The 20,250-nt window shown below is 40.1% G+C and overlaps 1 protein-coding gene across 1 annotated transcript in view; it reads left to right on the top strand.

Moving 5' to 3' along the window:
• Window positions 1-20,250, top strand: part of LOC126479258 (leukocyte tyrosine kinase receptor-like) — a 782,006-nt gene that overhangs the window by 428,131 nt on the left and 333,625 nt on the right. Inside the window, 1 exon segment of the mRNA XM_050103770.1 lies at window positions 16,486-16,616. Within this exon segment, the coding sequence (XP_049959727.1) occupies window positions 16,486-16,616 (131 nt within the window).

Below are 20,250 nucleotides of genomic sequence, written 5' to 3'. Positions count from 1 at the left end.
AAAAGAAAATGTTATATCGTAAATAAAGTTGTTGGAACGCAAAAAGAGTGAAACATAACGAAACTGAATAAACAGCTCATGCAGTTTAGTTGCTTCAGCTCCAAAATAAGGTTTAATAGGTTTCTTTCCGTATCGTCTTAATATTACTACCTACTGATTATGGCATCAACGTCGAGAAAGAGAAGGGAACGAGGGTAAACGTAAAAGAAGTTACAGACGAAGTAAAAAAAAAGAAATGATTTAGCGGAGAGGAGCAATGTAAATGATATAAATGGCAGATCCAAAGAGGAGGGAGTGGTCGAGGTAAGATGCCATACATCTTTCCACGACTAAACGTTCCGTAATGACAGTGTCTGGGTTCAAATAACTACAGCACTTGTCGGGCACTGCGAATTTTACTTATTCTTTAATTATGTATTACGTGGTGTTTTTCTCATCAATACTCCTATAGATATTTGAGGAACTGTTAGGCCGTCGCATTTGGGGGACATTTATCTTTATTTCTTTGTTAGCGAACTTGTCAATGCTTCGCAAGTGCTAAATGTGTATGGTAATTGAGAATATACATCCTAAACTCCTCTCCCCCCCACCCCGCTCCCCCCCAATTGTCTCTGCCAGTCTCCTCCTCCCCCTCTTTTTGCCTCTTTGCCCATCTCTTCTTCACCCTCCTCCTCCTCTCCCTCTCTTCGTGTAACATCTTCTCCCCGTTTCTCTCCATCTCCTCCTTCTACCTCTCGACGTCCATTTCCTCTCTCTCTCTCTCTCTCTCTCTCTCTCTCCCTCCCTCCCTCCATCTGGCCTTCGGCCTTAATTATTGTTATTACAAATGAAACCTTCATTGGGAATTAGAGTTGCTTAAAATGAATAGGTAAATCGGTTAGGATCACAGGTATACAGAGTATGAGAGAGACCTCTCCAATTGCTGAGTTAGTGTCTGTAGACACTTCAGTAGCAGTATTTAGCAAAGTTTTAATATGCGAAAAGGCAGGATTGATATTCTAATCATAAGTCATAAATTCACGTTTCAATTTTTTTGTAAAACCGACGGCAACGAAGAAAACAAAACAGTACATTTTTGTGTATATAATTTTTGTTTGAAAATATTTATTTATTTACTATTTATTTTGATATTTTAGCCCACATTGGAGCACTTTATTCAATCCATATACATTTCAATCTTAATACTAGTTGTAGATTTGGCTTTCCTCTTCTGCCCCCAAAACTTCTTCATCCTTTCGGACCTGGCTGCCCTTTCTTCATCAGTTATTGTGTGAATGTTTTGCGTGTAAATGTCTTTAGTTTAAATCTCGTGTCACTGTGTTTCAGGATCTTCTTCTCTTATCTGCCTTCAATTTGTTTCATTGTCAAGCCTAACTCGTCTAAATTATTTTGAACTTCTTTGAACCAGTTGTTCTTGGTCTTACTTTTCCAAAAGTAGGTGAACAGTTGTTTCTGTGCCCGGTTTCTGGTAGTCTGGAAATGTGGCAAAAAAAAGCAACCCTCCTTTTCCGCATTGTGTCAATTATTGACTCATTTTCTTGATATACAACTTCGTTAGGTAACAGTCGCCACAGTCCCTCTACTTGGTACTTTTCTGTTTATAATTGTTCTAAGGATTCTTCTGTCTGCCTCCTAAAGTTTGTCTGTGGTTGATTTGGTGTTCATCTTGAAGAGTAGCAGAGTGGTAGTGTCTAAGTTTTTCATTTATCGAGAGACATTTTTTCTTGTTTGTTGGCGAGGTGATGCGTTGCGCTTGTTTCAGTTTAGTTGTTATGCTTTCTACTGACTTTTCTCGTTTGAATTCCAACTTATAACCTCCCCAAGATATTTCAATTTATTTACAATTTTTATTTGTTTGTTATCATTCTGTGTAATGGCTGGTGTTTCAACCTTGAAGGATGGTAGCAATTCTGTCTTTTCAAACGAGATCCATGGTCCGACTTTTGCTGCTATTTTTTCGACTTCTTCAATTTGGTGTTTAGCCTCTTCCACGCTATTAGCGAGCAGCGCTAGATCATCAACAAAGGCCAAGCATATGAGTTTCATATTTCTTCCAATCTTGATGTTTGGTTGGCATTTCTTATTCCACTCTCGCATGACTTTCTCCAGTGCGCAGTTAAATAGTAGTGGAGAGAGGCCATCCCCCTATCGAAGTCCCGTCCGGATTTCAAATGATTCAGATAGTTCCCCTCTGAATTTAACTTTTGATTTAGTATTCTTAAGGATGAGTCCAATAACAATGACGAGTTGCAGGTGCAATCCAAATTCCGCGAGGATTTTAAGTAATGTCTCACGATGGATACTGTCATATGCTTTCTTGAAGTCAGCAAAAGTGGTGACCAACTTCTTGTTTCTCACTCTTTGATGTTTCATGGTCCACTTAAGGCTGATAATTTGATCTGGACAGCTTCTTCCAGGACGAAATCCTCCTTGATATTCTCCAAGTTCATGGTCGAGTTGTACCTGAATTCTCGTAAAGATAACTCTAGACAAGATCTTACATGTGACATCAAGCAGCGAAATCCCCCGATAGTTGTTTGGATCCGATCTATCACCCTTTTGTGTATTAGGTGGATTATAGCTGTATTCCACTCTTCTGTCATTTTTTCAGAATTCCCTATATCTACTATGTGCTTACGGAAGTTCTGAAGTGTTTGTTTATTTGCGTTCTTCCACAGCTCTGCGACTAGTTGATTCTCCCATGCTGCTTTGTAGTTCTTGAGTCACTTACTTGCTTCGATCACTTCACTGAGATCTGGTGGTGTGATCTTCTCTGCATGTGTTTCGTTTTTTGGATGTGGTTCGAAATCTAGGTATTCTTTTGGTTCCTCGGCATTTAATAATTCTTTGAAGTGATCAGCTAGTATGTTGGCATTGTCTTGATTACTTCTGGGCTAGTTTCCCATTTTTATTTTTCGTAATGAGTGTGGGTGGAATGTACTTTGATTAATATTTTCTGAATTTCCTACAATAGTTCCTTGTTGTATGTCGTCTGAATGATTCCTCTATGAAATTTAGAGTTTCTTTTTGACGATCTCTTTTGATTCTTCTGATTTTCTTGGCCGTTTGTCTTCTGGCAATGGTTGGCTCTTCTCGAGATTTTTCAATATTCTTTTTCTGGTCTTTCAACCATGGTTTTTGCCTTTTCTGTATTGCTTTACCAAAGTCTTCTTACCACCAGGCATGTTTGTTTCTTCTTCTGACAGGGGCAATCTCTTCGGCGATGTTTTTCAGTTTATCAATAATCGTTCTGCGAGCTAACTTCCCGAAGATGTTCGGGCTCACATGCGGTTCCTCTTCGTCGAAATGTCTTGGCTTAAACTCGTCTAGGGGTTGAACCGCACGTGTCGCATTACATGCCCTAAATTAGACACTTGTGACCCTTTGATTAAATTGTCTGGCTGATGGCAAGTTTGCGAAATACAAAGTTAGCATAACATATAATAACTGTAATAATAATATCGGGAACTAAATTAACGATCCATAAATGATGTACGCCACACAGTTGCGATTTGGTTAGAATAATGTTTATTCCGAAAGCAAACTAATAGCGAAAGTGGTCGTATTTAGAGTTATTGATACACTCGAGCGCATATCCATTTGACACAGTTCGATCATTCACAATCTCATCGCGAATTACCAGTCCAATGCTCCACCTCGTTAACTATGCGAAAAGCTAGAGTTCACAACAGGCGCGCGGCTGCTCACGGCTCCGAGACTAATTCCCGTGATACCACACATCGCCAACTTTTCTAAGTCGTTTCACTTCCTACCTGCCTAAACACGGACTGTCCGCTTTCGCGTCTCAGTCCGAACTGTTCCTTTGGTGTCTCCAGCCAACTGTCCGTTTTTGCGTCTCCATCCGAACTGTCCCATTTGGTGTCTCGACCAGAACTGTCCGCTTTCGCGTCTGTACCAGTACAGTACTCTTTGGTGTCTAGACAAGAACTGTCCCTCTGCCCGTCTCCGACCGCGCTTCCCGCGCACCGATCATCTTCGCTCAACTGAATAGTGCAGTTCCCTTTCCTGAAGCCGTCCATCTCATTGGCTACAGCTTATTCTACCCATTACTTTACATTTTAACATATTTAAATAAACAAAGCTTGACCACTTTCACGTTCTAAATAAAGTAACAGTAATATCCATTACATAATAAACGTTAAATACTTTTACATAAAACCAATACAATTTCTTTCTTAGCTATGAATTCCACGGCCAGTAACCTGCACCAACGTGCTTACTGATAAATAAATAAAGAACAAAAGTAACTATTAGGCACTAAACTTTAGAACAAATATTCTGTTACCTAATGAATCAATGAGGTGCTGACAAGAATAATATACAGAAGAATGGAAAATAAAATTGAGGATCTGTTAGATGACGATGAGTTTGGCTTTAGGAAAGGTAAAGACACCAGAAAGGCAGTTCTAACGTTGCGGTTGATAATGGAAGCAAAACTGAAGAAAAAGCGTTCGACAATATGAAATGGTGCAAGATGTTCTAAATTCTGTGAAAAATAGGGGTAAAGTATAGGGAAAGACGGGTAATATACAATATGTAGAAGAACCAAGAGGGAACAATAAGACTGGAAGAGCAAGAACGAAATGCACGGATTAAAAAGGGTGTAATACAACGATGTAGTCTTTCCCCCATACTGCTCAATCTATACTTCGAAAAAGTAATGACGGAAATAAAACAAAGATTCAAGAGTTCTACTCTGAGATGATTAAATTGGCACAGGAGAGGAATTCGTGGCGGGCCCCATCAAACCAGTCAGAAGACTGACGAGTCAAAAAAAAATCTGAATCTCGTTTCTGCCGCTCAAAATAATTTTTGTCTTTATTTTATTTGCCTGATCACCGAGATAGCGCAATGATTAGCTTCTAAGACGCACTCGTTTGGTGAGATGGATAAATATTAAAAAATTAAGCGCCTTTCTAAGGCTCAAAACAATTAATAATTTTTTTCAGAGAAGAGATATTCAAAAATGTACATGGGCTCTAACGAGTAGCAGGTCCCACAGAATCCTGCCCGTTCGTCGATTTTAAATTTTGTCGTACCTTCCCCAATCAAATAGCCAATAAAAGGATGGTTCCTTTGAAAAGCAACGGCCGTTTCCCTTTTCCAAGTTGTCCCTTCCGAAATTTCTCTTACGCTCTATTAAGTTTGTCGTCGTCGGGACTTTGAATCCTAACAGTCCTTCCGTTTCCCTTACAAATATTATATGCTGATTTGGTAATACTTTGCGTTGTACGCCTAATTTTAACAACAAGACGTGCTACGACCTGTCTATTCTTCCATACTTTGTGAGGAAGAACCTTTTGATCCAGACTTCCAAAATTATAACATTGTCCCTTTACAATTTCATATCTCTCCTGAAATTTTCTTTCATTTCTTCCATTAATCATTCGATTTGGAAATCAAGAAGAAATGCTATGCGTCGTCCATCCGCATTAAACCTTTTCGTTTTGACGCCCATTCGCCGGCTGTGTGTTAGTTTCGCTACAGGAACTTGTCTAATGTAACAGGTTCTCACTCAACCGACCGATACCTAATGAACCTAGTTCCACACCTTCCCAATCTGGAAAATTTACGGTTGGTCACCAAGAATCGAACCCGGGAGCTCTGCATTACTAGTATAGCTTTCTAATGACAGGTACGACTGTACAAGATATGAATTAATCTTTCCTTCGCAGTCTCTTTAAGAAATGCGAGAGCTGGGTGAAATATTCTCGGTCTGTCAAAAAGATATCATTGATATCAATGAGTTTTGCTTTTGTGCAGTGACAGTTGCTGTGACTTGCAGAACTACGCGAATCAAACTGCGACACATTCGCAGGTCTTGCAGGTAGCATTGCAACGCGAATGGATAAATGTGTTGCCATGTGTCTTGGACTTTTGCTGATTGGGAGAAGCCAGCGGCTTATGTTTGCTTTGCTCCTGTGTGCAATGTCGGCCAGTTGGTATTAAATATGAGAAACCCTGATATAAAAATGGTGAAACGGAAGCCCTCCACATGAACCAGTCCGACTACATGTAGACGTGGAGTGAATTACATGAACATAAAAATATTATTCTCTTTCAATTTTCGTCTTACTAACTTTCTCGTTAATCTTTTTAAAAGAATAATTTCAAGCAGAAAATATTCGTAAAACTTATTTCACTGACACTTAGAATTTATTATGCAGCACAATAAATACACAAGGTAACTTTAAACACAAACGAAATGACAATCCCTTGGATAATGGCCGGCCGGAACGGCCGTGCGGTTCTAGGCGCTACAGTCTGGAACCTCGGGACCGCTACGGTCGCAGGTTCGAATCCTGCCTCGGGCATGGATGTGTGTGATAGGTTAGTTAGGTTTAAGTAGTTCTAAGTTCTAGGGGACTGATGACCTCAGAAGTTAAGTCCCATAGTGCTCAGAGCCATTTGAATCATTTTGATAATGCTTGCATGTGGAAAAAGAAATTAGAAGCGAAAAACCAGCGGGTGAGCTTTAAGATGGGGCTAGGAGAAAACAACGAAAACAGTCAGTCACACTGAGGTGACAAAAAGTCATAGGATAGCGATATACACATATACAGATGGCGGTAGTATCACGTACACAAGGTATAAAAGGGTAGTGCATGCACGGAGTGTCATTTGACTCAGGTGATTCACGTGAAAAGATTTCGATGTTATTATGGCCGCACGACGGGAATTGGAAGACCTTGAATGCGGAATCGTAGTTGGAGTTAGATGCATGAGACACTCCACTTCCGAGGATGCCGAGAATACTAAATTTCGGGCACTATCTCTCACCACGGACAATGCAGTGACCGACGGCCTTTACTTAGCTACCGAGAGCAACAGCGTTTGCGTAGAGTCCTCAGTGCTAACAGACATGTGCAACAGTGCATGAAATAACCGCAGAAATCAATGTGGGACGTACGACGACGTTAGGACAGTGCGGCGAAATTTATGGTTAATGGGCTATGGCCAGCAGACGACCGACGCGAGTGTCTTTGCTAACAGCACATCGTCTATAGCGCCTTTCCTGGGTTCGTGGCCTTATCGGCTGGACCCTAGACATCTTTAAAACCATGGCCCGGTCAGATGAGAACCCATTTTAGTTGGTAAGAGGTGATGGTAGGATTCGAATGTGGCGCAGACCTCATGAAGCCATGGACCCAAGTTGTCAACAAGGCACCATGGAAGCTGGTGATGGATGCATAATGTTGTGGACTGTGTTCACATGGAATGGACTGGATCCTCTGGTCCAACTGAACCGATCAATAACTGTAAATGGTTATATTGGAGACCATTTGCAGCCGTTCATGGACCTGATGTTTCCAAACAACGATGGTATTTTAATGACTCACAATGAGCCATGTCACCTGACCACAGTTGGTTCAAGTGGCTCTGAGCACATGGGACTTAACTTCTGAGGTCATCAGTCCCCTAGAACTTAGAACTACTTAAACCTAACTAACCTAAGGACACCACACACATCCATGCCCGAGACAGGATTCGAACCTGCGACCGTTGCGGCCCTGCGGTTCCAGACTGTAGAGCCTAGAACCGCACGGCCATCCCGGCCAGCCGACCACAGTTGTTCGCGATTGGTTTGAACAACATTCTGGACAATTCCAACGAATAATCTGGCCAGCCAGACATGAATTCCATCGAACGTTTTTGGGACATGAGCGAGAGGCCGTTCGTGCACAAAACCCTGCGCCTGCAAAACTTTCGCAATTATAGACAGCTATAGAGGCAGGATGGTACAGTATTTTTGCAGGGGACTTGCAATGAATTGCTGAGTCCAGGCCACATCGAGTCGCTGCACTATACCTGACAAAAAGAGGTCCAACACGATATTAGGAGGTATCCCATGGCTTTTGTCACCTCAGTGAAAAGGTGTTGAGCAAATGTACAATGCTAGCTGTCCTTTGTTACTTCCCTCATGTGCAGAGTCGTATTGTTGTGGTGACGAGACAGGCAAAGCGCACAGAGACGTATAGGACGCAAAAACTGACTGGAAAGGAAACCATGTTTGGATGAAAAGATAATTCTGCGTTAATCATTTATACGTCCCATGCACGACTCAACACATAAGCGAAACACTGCAGTCCACCACCACCGAAACTGTTTCGGTGAGTTGGAAAGGTCGCAAAGCCAGAATCGAAGCTTTCCCACTAAAGACGGAAAATTCCATATTTGTCAAACCGACAAAGAAACACTACTCGAAATGGGATTCGCTCTCCATAGCATTAAATGTTCTGCAGAGTGGAATTGCCTGCACTTATCATCTCATGATTTCATCCACATGCGGTAGTGAAAATGTAAACAGAGTCATATGTCAAAGTGTGAGAATAAACTCCCTAGTTGCGCTGGGTGATTTGCGTAACAATGTTATTAGAATATGAGTGGTTGCTGATGGCAATATACTCGTACGAATAGCGACAAAATGACTATTGCTTTTCACATGTGGCTCATCACATGACCAACTTACAAATGGTCCAAACGGGGGAAATTATTCAAATCTAAAAATAGCTTTGACGAATATAAAGCAGTATTCGCAAGCAAAATATGAAATTAACTATCAAAAGAGACACCAGTGCTGAGGGCACATGGCTGCTTCCGGCACCATCAAAGCCAGAGTGCCTGTCCGAGGATTCCTCGGGAAAATTAATTATGTAGTTCAATAGAATGAAACAAAAAGCACTCCCGAACGTTCTAAGAGGCAAAAGAAATTGTCTCCTCGTACTTAATCAACACCTAACTGTGCCATCCGAAATGGAATCATCTCCAGCTAAGTTCCAAAAGAACATCGAGTCGTACCAAGACGTCGTCTGGAACCAGAGCGCCATTTTGCAACGGCCGCTGGAAGCGACAAGCTCCTCAGAGCGTTTTTTAAGCTAACGTAGGGCAAACATATCAAAACATCCGTTGAAAAAAGCGGGAAGCGATCTTATTCGTGGTATTAGCAAACTTGCTTGAATGCTCTGAGGAAAATTATCATTGTCAATACTGTGTAGCATAGAACACAGAAGAAAAACTTTGCTTCTCTCACCGTTAGATTGGAGCACATATGCTCACAGATTCTGACTGTCACAGATTATCTGTAAAAACAGAGAGGATGTGGAAAGTATGTTGGCTGATACATAAAATAAATAATGATTCTCACCGTATGTGTCCTGTTCGCAACGAAGAAATAAACAGAAAAGTTATCTGTGCAGTTTATACGTAACTAGCTTAGCGCCGGCTGCATTGCTGAGATAGATAGTATGTTCTGCACATTTTTTTTTTCTTTAACAGAATTTTTATGTTTTTCACACATTGCAAAACTTTCTAAAATTTCATGCTAAATAAGGTGATAGAAGCATGGTCTTGGCCGTATGTAGCTGGTTGGTTGGTTGATTTGGAGGAGGGGACCAAACAGCGAGGTCATCGTCTCATCGGATTAGGGAAAAATGGAGAAGGAAAATTTTTTTTGCAAATTTCTGGTTATGTCTTATGGGACCAAACTACTGAGGTCATGGGTCCCTAAGCTTACGCACTACTTAATCTAACTTAAACTAACTTACGCTCAGAACAACACATACACCCATGCCCGGGGAAGGACTCTAATCTCCGAGGGGGGCAGCCGACCAATGGCGAAGAAAGTCAGCGGTGCCGTTTCAAAGGAACCATCCCGGCATTTGCCTGGAGCGATTTAGGTAAAACACGGAAAACCTAAATCAGAATGGCCTGACATGGGTTTGAACACTCTTTCCCACGAATGCGAGTCCAGTGTGCTAACCACAGCCCCACCTCGCTCGTCCCGAATGTAGTTCTGACCAAAAAGCGATCCTGGTAGCTGGAGTCCACGGTTTATTTTAATCATGCCTTTTGTGTTCTTGTGGTGGTATTTCCATATAAACTTCATCCCCTAAAACATATCTCTTTGTATCTAACAGAGAAATGAAATACCAATTTTCATAGATTCACCATTGAACATTTTTTAATATAACGAAACATTTACTTAAAATTTTCACCCCCCATTGTACCCCATTAGTAGTTGAATTTCCACAAATGCTGTAAGAAGTATTTTTTTTTTTTTAATTTCTGGCTGAAAAACCAAATATTAATTTCTAGCTTCAAACTTGTCTTAAGAGCGACGTATTTTTAAAAAGCCTTTCATCCCCTGTTTCAACCCTTTGGGGTAGAATTCCGAAATATCCCTTCTTAAACGACGCCTACAGTATAAGGTCAACACCGTCCGCAAATTTCGAGTTCCTGTCCTTAGTGGTTTGGGCTGAGCAATGATGAGTCAGTGTCAGTCGAGACATTGCCTTTCACTCGTATGTGTAGAGATTATAAACTAGCATCAAACAAACAAAAATAAAAGTTGGCTTAGACGACTTTCAGCATCACATCGTAGAGTGGAACTGAAGTTGCTGCAGTTCCGTTGGGGGAGGGGGAGGGGAGGGGGGGCGGAATGATGGTAGCTACTGAATGATGTAACAACAATTACATCTACACTCCGCAAGCCACAGCATGACGTGAGCTGCAGGGTAACCTACTTTGTGTAGCACGAGAGGGAGAAATGCCTGGTGCTAAGCCCCCATGTGAGCTGGAATATCTCTGACTTTAACTTGACGGTCTTCTCACGAGACACACCTAGCGGAAAACAATACAGGGTGTTTCAGCACAGCAGTGTTTTGTATTGTCACTACCGTGTCAAGAAAGCATTGCCGAACTTGCCATGCGATTTTCCATTACCTAGGTGTACTCTGCCTCTGCAGAAAGTTTGTAATAGCTGTGCTGAAATACCCTATGCACTGGTTGACTTTTATAGGAAAGTACACTGTCATAATTTTGTCAGTAAACCACGCGGTGATGCAGAACACTTCTCTTGTACCATCAGCCACTGGAGTTGGATGACTGAACGAACCCGTGACGAAACGCACTACTCTTCTTTGAATCTTCCCTGTTTCCTCTATCAGCACAATCTGGTAAGTGATCCAGAATGACAAGCAGTAATGATGTATCGGCCGAACGAAGGTTTTTCAAGCTGCCTCCTTCGAGGGTGGACTATGGGTACACTTCCTGAGGGTTCTTGCAATGAATCTGAGTCTGGCATCTATCTTTCCTATGACTCATTGCATGTGGTAATTCATATTTCAATGGCTCCTTATGCATACTTTCAATAATTTAATGCATGAGACTGTTCCCAAATATTGTTAAGCAATCGCGCAGCATACACAATGGACATATCAGCTGATTTGTGAGCAAAAAGTTACATTTGTATACGTCCCTTTATCAAGCGTCGGTCTTCTGCAGGTCTCCCTTGCGACATTTCTATACAGTGAGATGACAAAAGTCATGGCATACTTCCTAATGTGGTGTCGGCCCCCTTTTTGCGCGGCATAGTGCAGCAGCTCTCGCCATGGAAGGAAAAAAGTTGTTGAAAAGTCTCCTGCAGAAATATTGAACCATGCTCCCTATACGACAGCTGCAAAAGAGTTGCCGGTGCAGGATTTTGTGCACAAACCGACCTCTCGATTATGCCCCATAAATGTTCGATGGGATTCATGTCGGGAAATCTGAGTGGTCAAACCAGTCGCTCGAATTGTCCAGAATGTTCTTCAAACCAATCGGGAACATCTGTGGCCCGGTGAAGGGAGCATTGCGATCCATAAAAATACCGTCGTTGTTCGTGAACATGAAGTCCATAAATGGCTGCAGATGGCCTCCAAGTAGCCGAACATAACCATTTCCATTCAATGATCGGTTCAGTTGGACTAGAGGACCCAGTTCATTCCATGTAAACACAGCCCACACCGTTATGCAGTCATCATCAGCTTCCACGGTGCCTTGTTGACAGTTTGGTTCCATGGATTTATGGGATGTGCGCCACACTCTAATCCTACCATCAGCTCTTACTAACTGGAATCGGAACTCATCTTACCAGGCCACGGTTTTCTAGCCGCCTACGTCCAACCGATATGGTCAGGAGCCAGGAGACGCGCTACAGGCGAAGTCTGAACTTCACAAAGTCACTCGTGTCGGTCGTCTGCTACCATAGCCAGATTTCGCCGTAGTGTCCTAACAGATGCGTTCGTCGTAAGTTCCTCACTGATGTCTGCGGTTATTTCACGCAGTATTGCTTGTCTTTTAACACTGAGAACTCCATGCAAACACCTCTGCTCTCGGTAGTTAACGAAAGACCGTCGGTCACTGCTTTATTTGTGGTGGGAGCTAATCCCTGAAATTTGGTATTCTCGGTACACTCATGATACTGTGGCTCTCGGAATACTGAATTCCCTAACGATTTCGGAAACGGAATGTCGCGTCTAGTTTCATCTACCATTCCGCGTTTAGAGTCGGTTAATTCCCGTAGTGGGGCTATAATAGCGACGAAAACATTTTCATATGGATCACCTGGTTACAATGTGCTGCTCTTTTATACCTTAAGTAGTCGACACTGCCGCCGTCTGTATATGTGCATATCTCTATCCCATAATATTTGTCATCTTAGTGTATAAATGTCGTCTAAGAATAGTCTTATAGCTTCAGACGTTATCCAGCAAGTCAGTGATATATTATGTGAGCGGTAATGGTTCTATAGCATTCCCTTTGCACACGCATGAAGTAGTGTTAAATCCAGTTTGCAGTAAATCAGCACTCAGGGACTGGAGTTTAAAGGAATTCGGCGGGACAAGGACCTAAAATTGTGAACATTTCACTCATTGTATAAGTATCTGCTTGTAATTTATTTTGAATCTAGTTGGTATAGTTATACAACTGTACTCAAAGTATTGTTGTGTTCATAAAGATTACCAACTTCATGCTAATCATATAAAATACCCCACACGTTTTAACGTAACCCAGCAAGAGATTTAAACATTAATAATTATCTTTTAATAAGCATAATCAACAGTTAGGCCAAGCACGCGCAGGAGTTTTTCTCGGTGCCAGACCTCAGCCGTTTTGCGTCCATCATCTGCAAGCGTCTGCCAACCCGGTGGGTTGAGGATGATTAAACATTTGGTCGCGACGCTCCCCTTTAAATCAACCAAAATTGTCACCATTCCTGTTGCCTTTCGTCGCACACGCTCTGTATTAACAGCGCCGTTTGGTATTTGGTCCCAGAAACTTGAGCAATATTCTGCGATCGAACGCGTGATTTGCAAGCAATCTCATTTATAGACAGCGTTTTGCAGCCTTCTACCATGATGTGAAATCTGCTACCTGCTTGATCTACGACTGAGCCTGTATGATCGTTCCATTTCATATCACTACAAATGCTAGAAGCTATGTATTTTTTTGTGTTGACTGACTCTTAATTCTGAAATATATAATTTTATCACAGTTTTAAACATTGCTGACGGCAGCAACCGTAATAAATTTTCAATATGTAAAATATACAGCCAAGCGGTTGCATAAGTTTAATGTGAAAACTTTGTCCACGTTTCGATATCACTAAGGGTATCTTCTTCAGAAGGAAGTTTCCTATAATGTTTCAAACGCATCATAATATTAACGTTATGAAGAGGAAGCAAAAAGATCAAAATCAACTGTCCTGCAGTTGCTGATGATTTTGCTGCACTTTCCGAAAACATGGGATCTGCTATAATATAGATAAATATCCTGAAAGAAATAGCCAGCAGAACTGACTTAAGAATTTCTGCAGAAAAACAAATTTTATAAAAAACGTTTAGTATGGTCCAAAATTTCTCAAAACGGGTATTGGATAAGTAGAGAGGGTAAGAAAATTCAAATATCTAGGGGAGATAATTCAAAAAAATGCTTTGGAAAAATCTGCAATAGAGGAAAGGTTGCATAAAATGGGGAGAGCATACGGTATCGCCAAAGACCTCTACAATAAAAAGTGCCTATCCAAAAATGCAAAAATAAAGCATTACAACACAGTAGTGAAGCCAGAATGTCTAATAGCAAGCGAATACCTGGCATTAAACTATAACTTAGATAAATTAGAATTACTAGAAAGACGAATTATAAGGAAATTTTGGACCACAAAACGCAGCAAAAGGTTGAAATTACGAGGTAATGCTGAAATATACTAAAGTATAGAAAATATTTCAAACGTAATGAGAAAAAGAAGATTCAACTTCTTTTGAACATCTATTTCGAATGCAAGATAGTAGATTAACTAAGAAGATTTTCAAATATTTGTAGGATAAGAAGTCCACAACAAACTGGGTCAACGGCGTAAAAAAGGATTTAGAAAGAAACAATATATCAATAGAAGATATAAACAACAGAGGCCTTTCGGCAAAAGTATTGAAAATGAAAGGATTCCAAGGCAGACTGGAAGAAAAGAAAAGAACAAAGAACGAACAATTTAAATTGGAAGGTGACCCATTCGCAATAAAAAAAATTCTAAAATACTTAAGATTTAACCACATTGAAAAGTAGACCATGGAATAAAACTAGTACGGTACTTACGTAAAATACATGACGTTGAAATCGTAAACATACATGATGAGCTCAGGAGCTCAAGTGAAACATCAGAAAATGTAGAATAAAGTCCTCCGTGGAAACAGTAAAAAATTGTTACAACAGGTACAGCTTGTTAAAAGAGCAGACATTGGACGGGACGTGTGGCACGTAATTCGATGCCAGGTAAACATGATGTAGAGCGCGCCACTTACAGGTCGCAAGTAGCGGGATAAACGCTCAACTGTATGAAATACGCAACTGTTCATCAGTATGATATATATTTAGATGTTTCAGACAAAGTAAACTGTATGTGGTATAAAAACAGAACGTACAAAGGTATACAAAAGGAATAAGTTTTTATAAAAATGACTACGACAGATTGATGTAAAAATGAATAAAACGATTAATTACTAATACATGTTGAGAATGAAGAGTGTGCTGAACCAGAATTTTTTATCAAGATGTTACAACAATCAACAAGGGGGAAATATGATTTACATAAATTCTTCAAAACAGGATATGGTATACAGTGGCGTCTGGCGTACAACCAGTAAGGAAGTAAAGAGTCCTTAAAGGAAAGGAAGCGAGCAGAGCATGAACCAAAGCATCATAAAGTTGCGAGAAACGGCTTAAAAGCGTTAAAGAAGCTTTTGTTTCGTAATGATAGTAGTTAGTTTAAGATGAAACCATCGTTACTGACCATATGTCTGAAGATTTCAAGTTCTTCTAATCGTAAGATATAAAGTTTCCACCCTTTATTCTCTCTTCGTAGAATCGTCATTTCATCTTCTCCTTTTGGATTGTGTTCCGATATTAATAAAAGCTCAGTGAAAAACAGAATTATGAACATTAGTATCTTTCTTCTCTATCAAAGTGTTCCTTATGTTAAAAGCCCTACCGGTTTGTCCGATATAAAACACCGGGCAAGTATTGCAAGTAATTCTGTAAACTACTGGCTTATGTAAAAGGTCATTTGACGTTTTTAAATTATGGATTGAAATTTTTTGTAAACTACTATTTACGAAGAAAACAACCTTGCAACCACACTTTTTTACTAACAGACGCTGAATACTATACGATACTTTTCCTAAGTAAGATATTGAAATACATTGTTTTTCGCTTCGAAAATTTTTGCCACTAATGACTGTTCATAACCGTTATTAAATGCTGCTCTTCTCATTAAATTATTTCGTACTTTAGTTTAACTGGTGATAGTTGTGTGACTATAGCACGGTGAGTAGCTGAATGAAAAGCTTTCTTATGGGACTGAGGATGTGTTGAATCCAAAGACACGATCTGATCGGTATTCATTGTCTCACGGAAAGTATCAAAAGTTATTTTGTCATCTACTATGGGCAAATTTAGATCCAAATAATTTAGTTCTCATTTTTCATTTTGTAACTCGCAAGTAAAACTAATTTTCTCATGAAGATTATTAAATATTTCAAAGAGTTGGTTAACAGCTTCATTAATTCCATTGTATATAATCAAAGTATCATCTATGTACCTAGAGTAGAACTGTATGCCTATTTCTGTACATTTAAGGCAAGCTGTGAAACTTTGCACGACTTTTAAATCTTACGGAGATCTGATCTCACAAAGATCTGAATGAATATTTCTGCTGACTTTTCGGACAGGAATTGATTATACTGTAGATGACTCCATCATTTGCGAAAAGTCTGTGGTTGCTATTAATGTTGTCTGTCAGGTGAATAATGTACAACACTTTGGGAGATGATATTCTTTACTGTTCCAGTATGTGTTACAAATGATCTGTGTTTTAGGATTTGTTAAGGTATATTCAACATTCTTACTGATTCAACGAAATATGTTTGTTATGGAGACTTGTCCGTAAAAATGATATGTAACTCATACTACAGTAATTTTAAACGCAATAATTGTAGTCTGCAGCAGCTAATGACCAAATAGTATAACAGTAAGGTTTGTGCGCCAGATTTCAATAACAGTAAAAGCAATTACGCAGGGCATCTTGATATGCTAAGCGAATTCAATAAAAACATCAGTTTTTGGACACAGTGTGCTGTTTTCTGCTCGCAGGTCACTACATGTACGCCAACATGTCGAACGCGAAGCAGTTCGCGGACGCGGCGGTGTTGGAGAGCGCCATCTTCTATCCGCCGCCGCCGTACCACGCCAACCCTACCTCACCCTACTTCGGTACATGTAAGGTAAGCGACTGTACGGGAGGGCTACTTCTGTGGTCGCACCACGGGAAGTCCACTGTGACTGGGTTGACGTCCCGCGTGAGTGAGCATGACCAACACGAGTAGCAAGTCCTTGCAACGAACATCAGCCAACAGAAGGTAAGAGGGTTCATGCTAGTAGTTCGGGCTGTAGCGCCGATGTGTGCTGACATGCCTACTCGCTGCTAAAACTCCTCCCAGAGCTGGGATAGTACAGTTTCCGTTTGAAAACATTCCTGTCAGTAGCAATACAGTGGCCTCAAAGATTGAAAGACGACATGGTCGTTGCATCAAACCACGGGAGTTGGAACTTTATTAGTCGCAACTATTTATTTACAATGTATGCACAATAGGTACATGTTTCAAAGTCTTACTGTCCTTCAGGGTACTCACTATCATTGTTTGTAACCCGATGCCAGTGGTGTGGAAGTCGTAGGACACCGTTAGTAGGTCCAGTTGTGCAGACAGTGCGAGTGAAGTCGTCTGTTGCCCGACGAATCTGTGTAACAGTCCTGAAGCGAATGCCGTGAAGTGCTTCCTTCAATTTAGGAATCAAGTTCAAGTCACAAGAGCTTAAGTCCGGGGATTGTGACGGGTAGTACAGCACTTCTCAGCCTCATCGGTCGAACAAATCAGTCACAACTTGTGTCGTATGCAGCTGAGCGTTGTCCTGCAAAATGTTGGCCGAGTCCTGCAGAAAGTATCGCCGCTTTTTTCTCTCGGCTGGTCGCGGGCTGCGTTCCAAAAACGAACATCTTAGAGACAGAAGCGGCGATACTTTCTGCACGAGGTGCCCATCATTTTGCAGGACAACGCTCAGACGCATATGACACAAGCTGTGACTGATTTGTTCATCCGATGGGGCTGAGAAGTGTTGTACCACTCATCACCCTCCCCGAACTTAAGCCCGTGTGACTTCAACTTGATCCCTAAATTGTAGGAAGCAATTTGTGGAATTCGCTTCAGAACTGTGACAGAGATTCGTTGGGCAACAGACAGCTCCGCTCGCACTATCAGCACAAATGGTACTGCTAACAGTGTCGTACGATTTCCACAGAGCTGGCGAGGTATTTACAAATGCTGGTGACTACTTTGAAGGACAGTAAAACTGTGATACATGTGTCTCAAAATAGACGCAAAGGAATTACAGACATTGGCTGCGAGTGGGCATTGATTTACATCAATCGAGAAAGTTGAAAATTTGTCCAGGATTGGGATTCGAACACGGATCTCCTGCTTACTAGGCTGATGCTATGATCACTTTTTTCTTACTCATTAGCCACTTTTGTTATCGTCTCATCTAACTAAGTTTAAACTCCAAAAATAAAAGGAACAAAAATCAGATCTACCACTATTTGGCCATGCCACTTTAATTTTTCCATTTTGATCCAGCAGGCAGTATGAATTAAGACAAAATCGAATAACAACATTGGCTACGAGTGTGTGCATTGATTTAAATCAATGGGGAAAACTCAAAATTTGTTCCCAACCCGAGTCTCCTGCTTATTAGGCAGATGCTCTGACCACTAAGCGATCCGAACACACTACTAATGCAGTGCCTGTTGCCCATTATCCTCATTACTTGCGACATTTCGCGGATTCCCATAAGAGTTCGGGTCTCGTGTGCATCCATATTGAAGAGATCATTGGCCATCCTCACCTTTCTTATGCATAGTCTATACTTTAGGACCGTCCGAACGAACACACACCACACATACATGTATCTATTTTGTATAAGCTGTAAATACATAGTTGCCACTATTAAAGTTCCAACCCACGTATATTCAAGTTGATAGTCAAATTCTTCATTTGTGTGGACATAGTGTCGGTAGTTGCTTTATAATTCTTGAGGGTATTTTTGGTCTCTCTTTGCAACTACAAAACTGCGTGGTTTTTTCATAAGACGCGTTTCGCTTTATTGAAGTAAAGCATCATCGGTGGTCTGTAACTAAGTTATTTACATTTTTATTTGCTTTTTAGATAAAAAAAACAGTTTGTTAAGAAGAGGTTGATTTGTACTTACGGTGATTTTCGGCTGATTTCTCGCTTACATCGGGAAATGCGGTCTGCTAGCACATCCATGTTTGTCTGTTTTTGACACTGATAATTTTCGTCTACTTTTTAGATGTCCTATAGCACTGTACATTTCTCACACCACACTTTTATGCACACCACTGTACTCTGTTTCTTTTTTTTCTTCAAGTATGTGTTGTTGTTTGTGTTTTGTGGTGTTGCCAACATAAACTTTCGCTACTTTGTTTTAGACTTACAACATTTTTTTAAATTGGATTGTTGTATGTGTGTAGTTCTATTTAATTATGTTTCTGTGTATTTATGTACTGTGTAAGAGTAGCGATGAAGAAATTTTTTATACTATATTATTTTTTAAATTTTTACTTTTACTTTTATTTTTTATTTTTTTAGCGGAGGAGGAAACTATGATGAGTGGACATAAGTATATAGTATGATGGAGTGTGAGTTAGAGAAGAAGGTGAGGAGCGAAATGTGAAATGAAACTGTGAGTTTGTGAGGGGTGGGGGTGGAAGAGGGGGGGGGGTGAAGAATGGAAAAGGTTCTTTCCTTTTTCATGTAATTTCATCAATTATTCTATATAGAGTCTGGTTTCCAATATTTATCTGGTTATTGAGCAACCGTTTATTTTGTGTTAATGCTTTTTGAACGTGGAAATTTTCTTTGAAAGGGAGGAGGTGGCTGTCTTTACTGATTTTTGTGATATTCATTTCGTTTTCAATATTGTTTGGTCTATGGTGTTCTTCTTTTAGATGATCCACAAATTTTGAATGATTTGTACCATATTTGAATGCTCTGATGTGTTCTTTATATCGTGTGTCAAATGTCCTGCCAGTCATTCCAATGTATATCTTCTCACAAACTCTGCAACTGAACTGATAGATACCACATTGTTGATATCTGTCTGGTTTTGATTTTAGTTTTGGGATGTGCTTTTATATGGAATTGTTTTTTTTTTTTTTTTTTTTTGGTAGGCAATGTATATGCCTTGTTTTCTGAGTATGTTTCCTATTTTGTGAGTGAATTTGCTGTGGTAGGTCATTGTATGATATTTTTTGTTGTAGTGCATGTTGTACAAGTTAGTGTGGTTTGGTTAGTTTTTTCATTATTTGTCTCTTTATTTTTTGTTTAGTTTGTCTACCATTGTTTCTTTGTGTCCATTTTTAATGCTATTTGTTTTATAATGGCCAACTCTTTCTGGTAATTATAATTATTTAGGGGGATCCTGTCAAACTTGTTTAACATGTATCTGATTGCTGCTTGTTTTATGGTTCTGTGGGTGGTTTGAAATTTGCATTTAAGATAATGTCACTTGTTGAGGGTTTTATGTATATATCAAATGTGTGTTTATTATTGTCTTTTCTTATGGTTATGTCTAAAAAGTTGAGTGTGTTTCCTTGTTCTTCTTTTATTGTGAACTTTATGTTTTTGTGTACAGTATTTATGGTTTTGTGTAGTTGCTGTATTCTGTTTTTAGGTTCATCTAATATGTATATTATGTCACCCGTGTATCTCTACTAGTAGATGAAGTAGCTTTTCTTTGTTATTATGTCTTCAAATATTAATTTTTCTATATGATTCATGAAAA

This window comes from Schistocerca serialis, chromosome 1, assembly GCF_023864345.2.
Source record: "Schistocerca serialis cubense isolate TAMUIC-IGC-003099 chromosome 1, iqSchSeri2.2, whole genome shotgun sequence".
NCBI classification, from domain to species: domain Eukaryota; kingdom Metazoa; phylum Arthropoda; class Insecta; order Orthoptera; family Acrididae; genus Schistocerca; species Schistocerca serialis.
The sequence above is the reverse complement of the archived record's forward strand: the minus strand, read 5'-3'. Positions and strand labels throughout refer to the sequence as shown.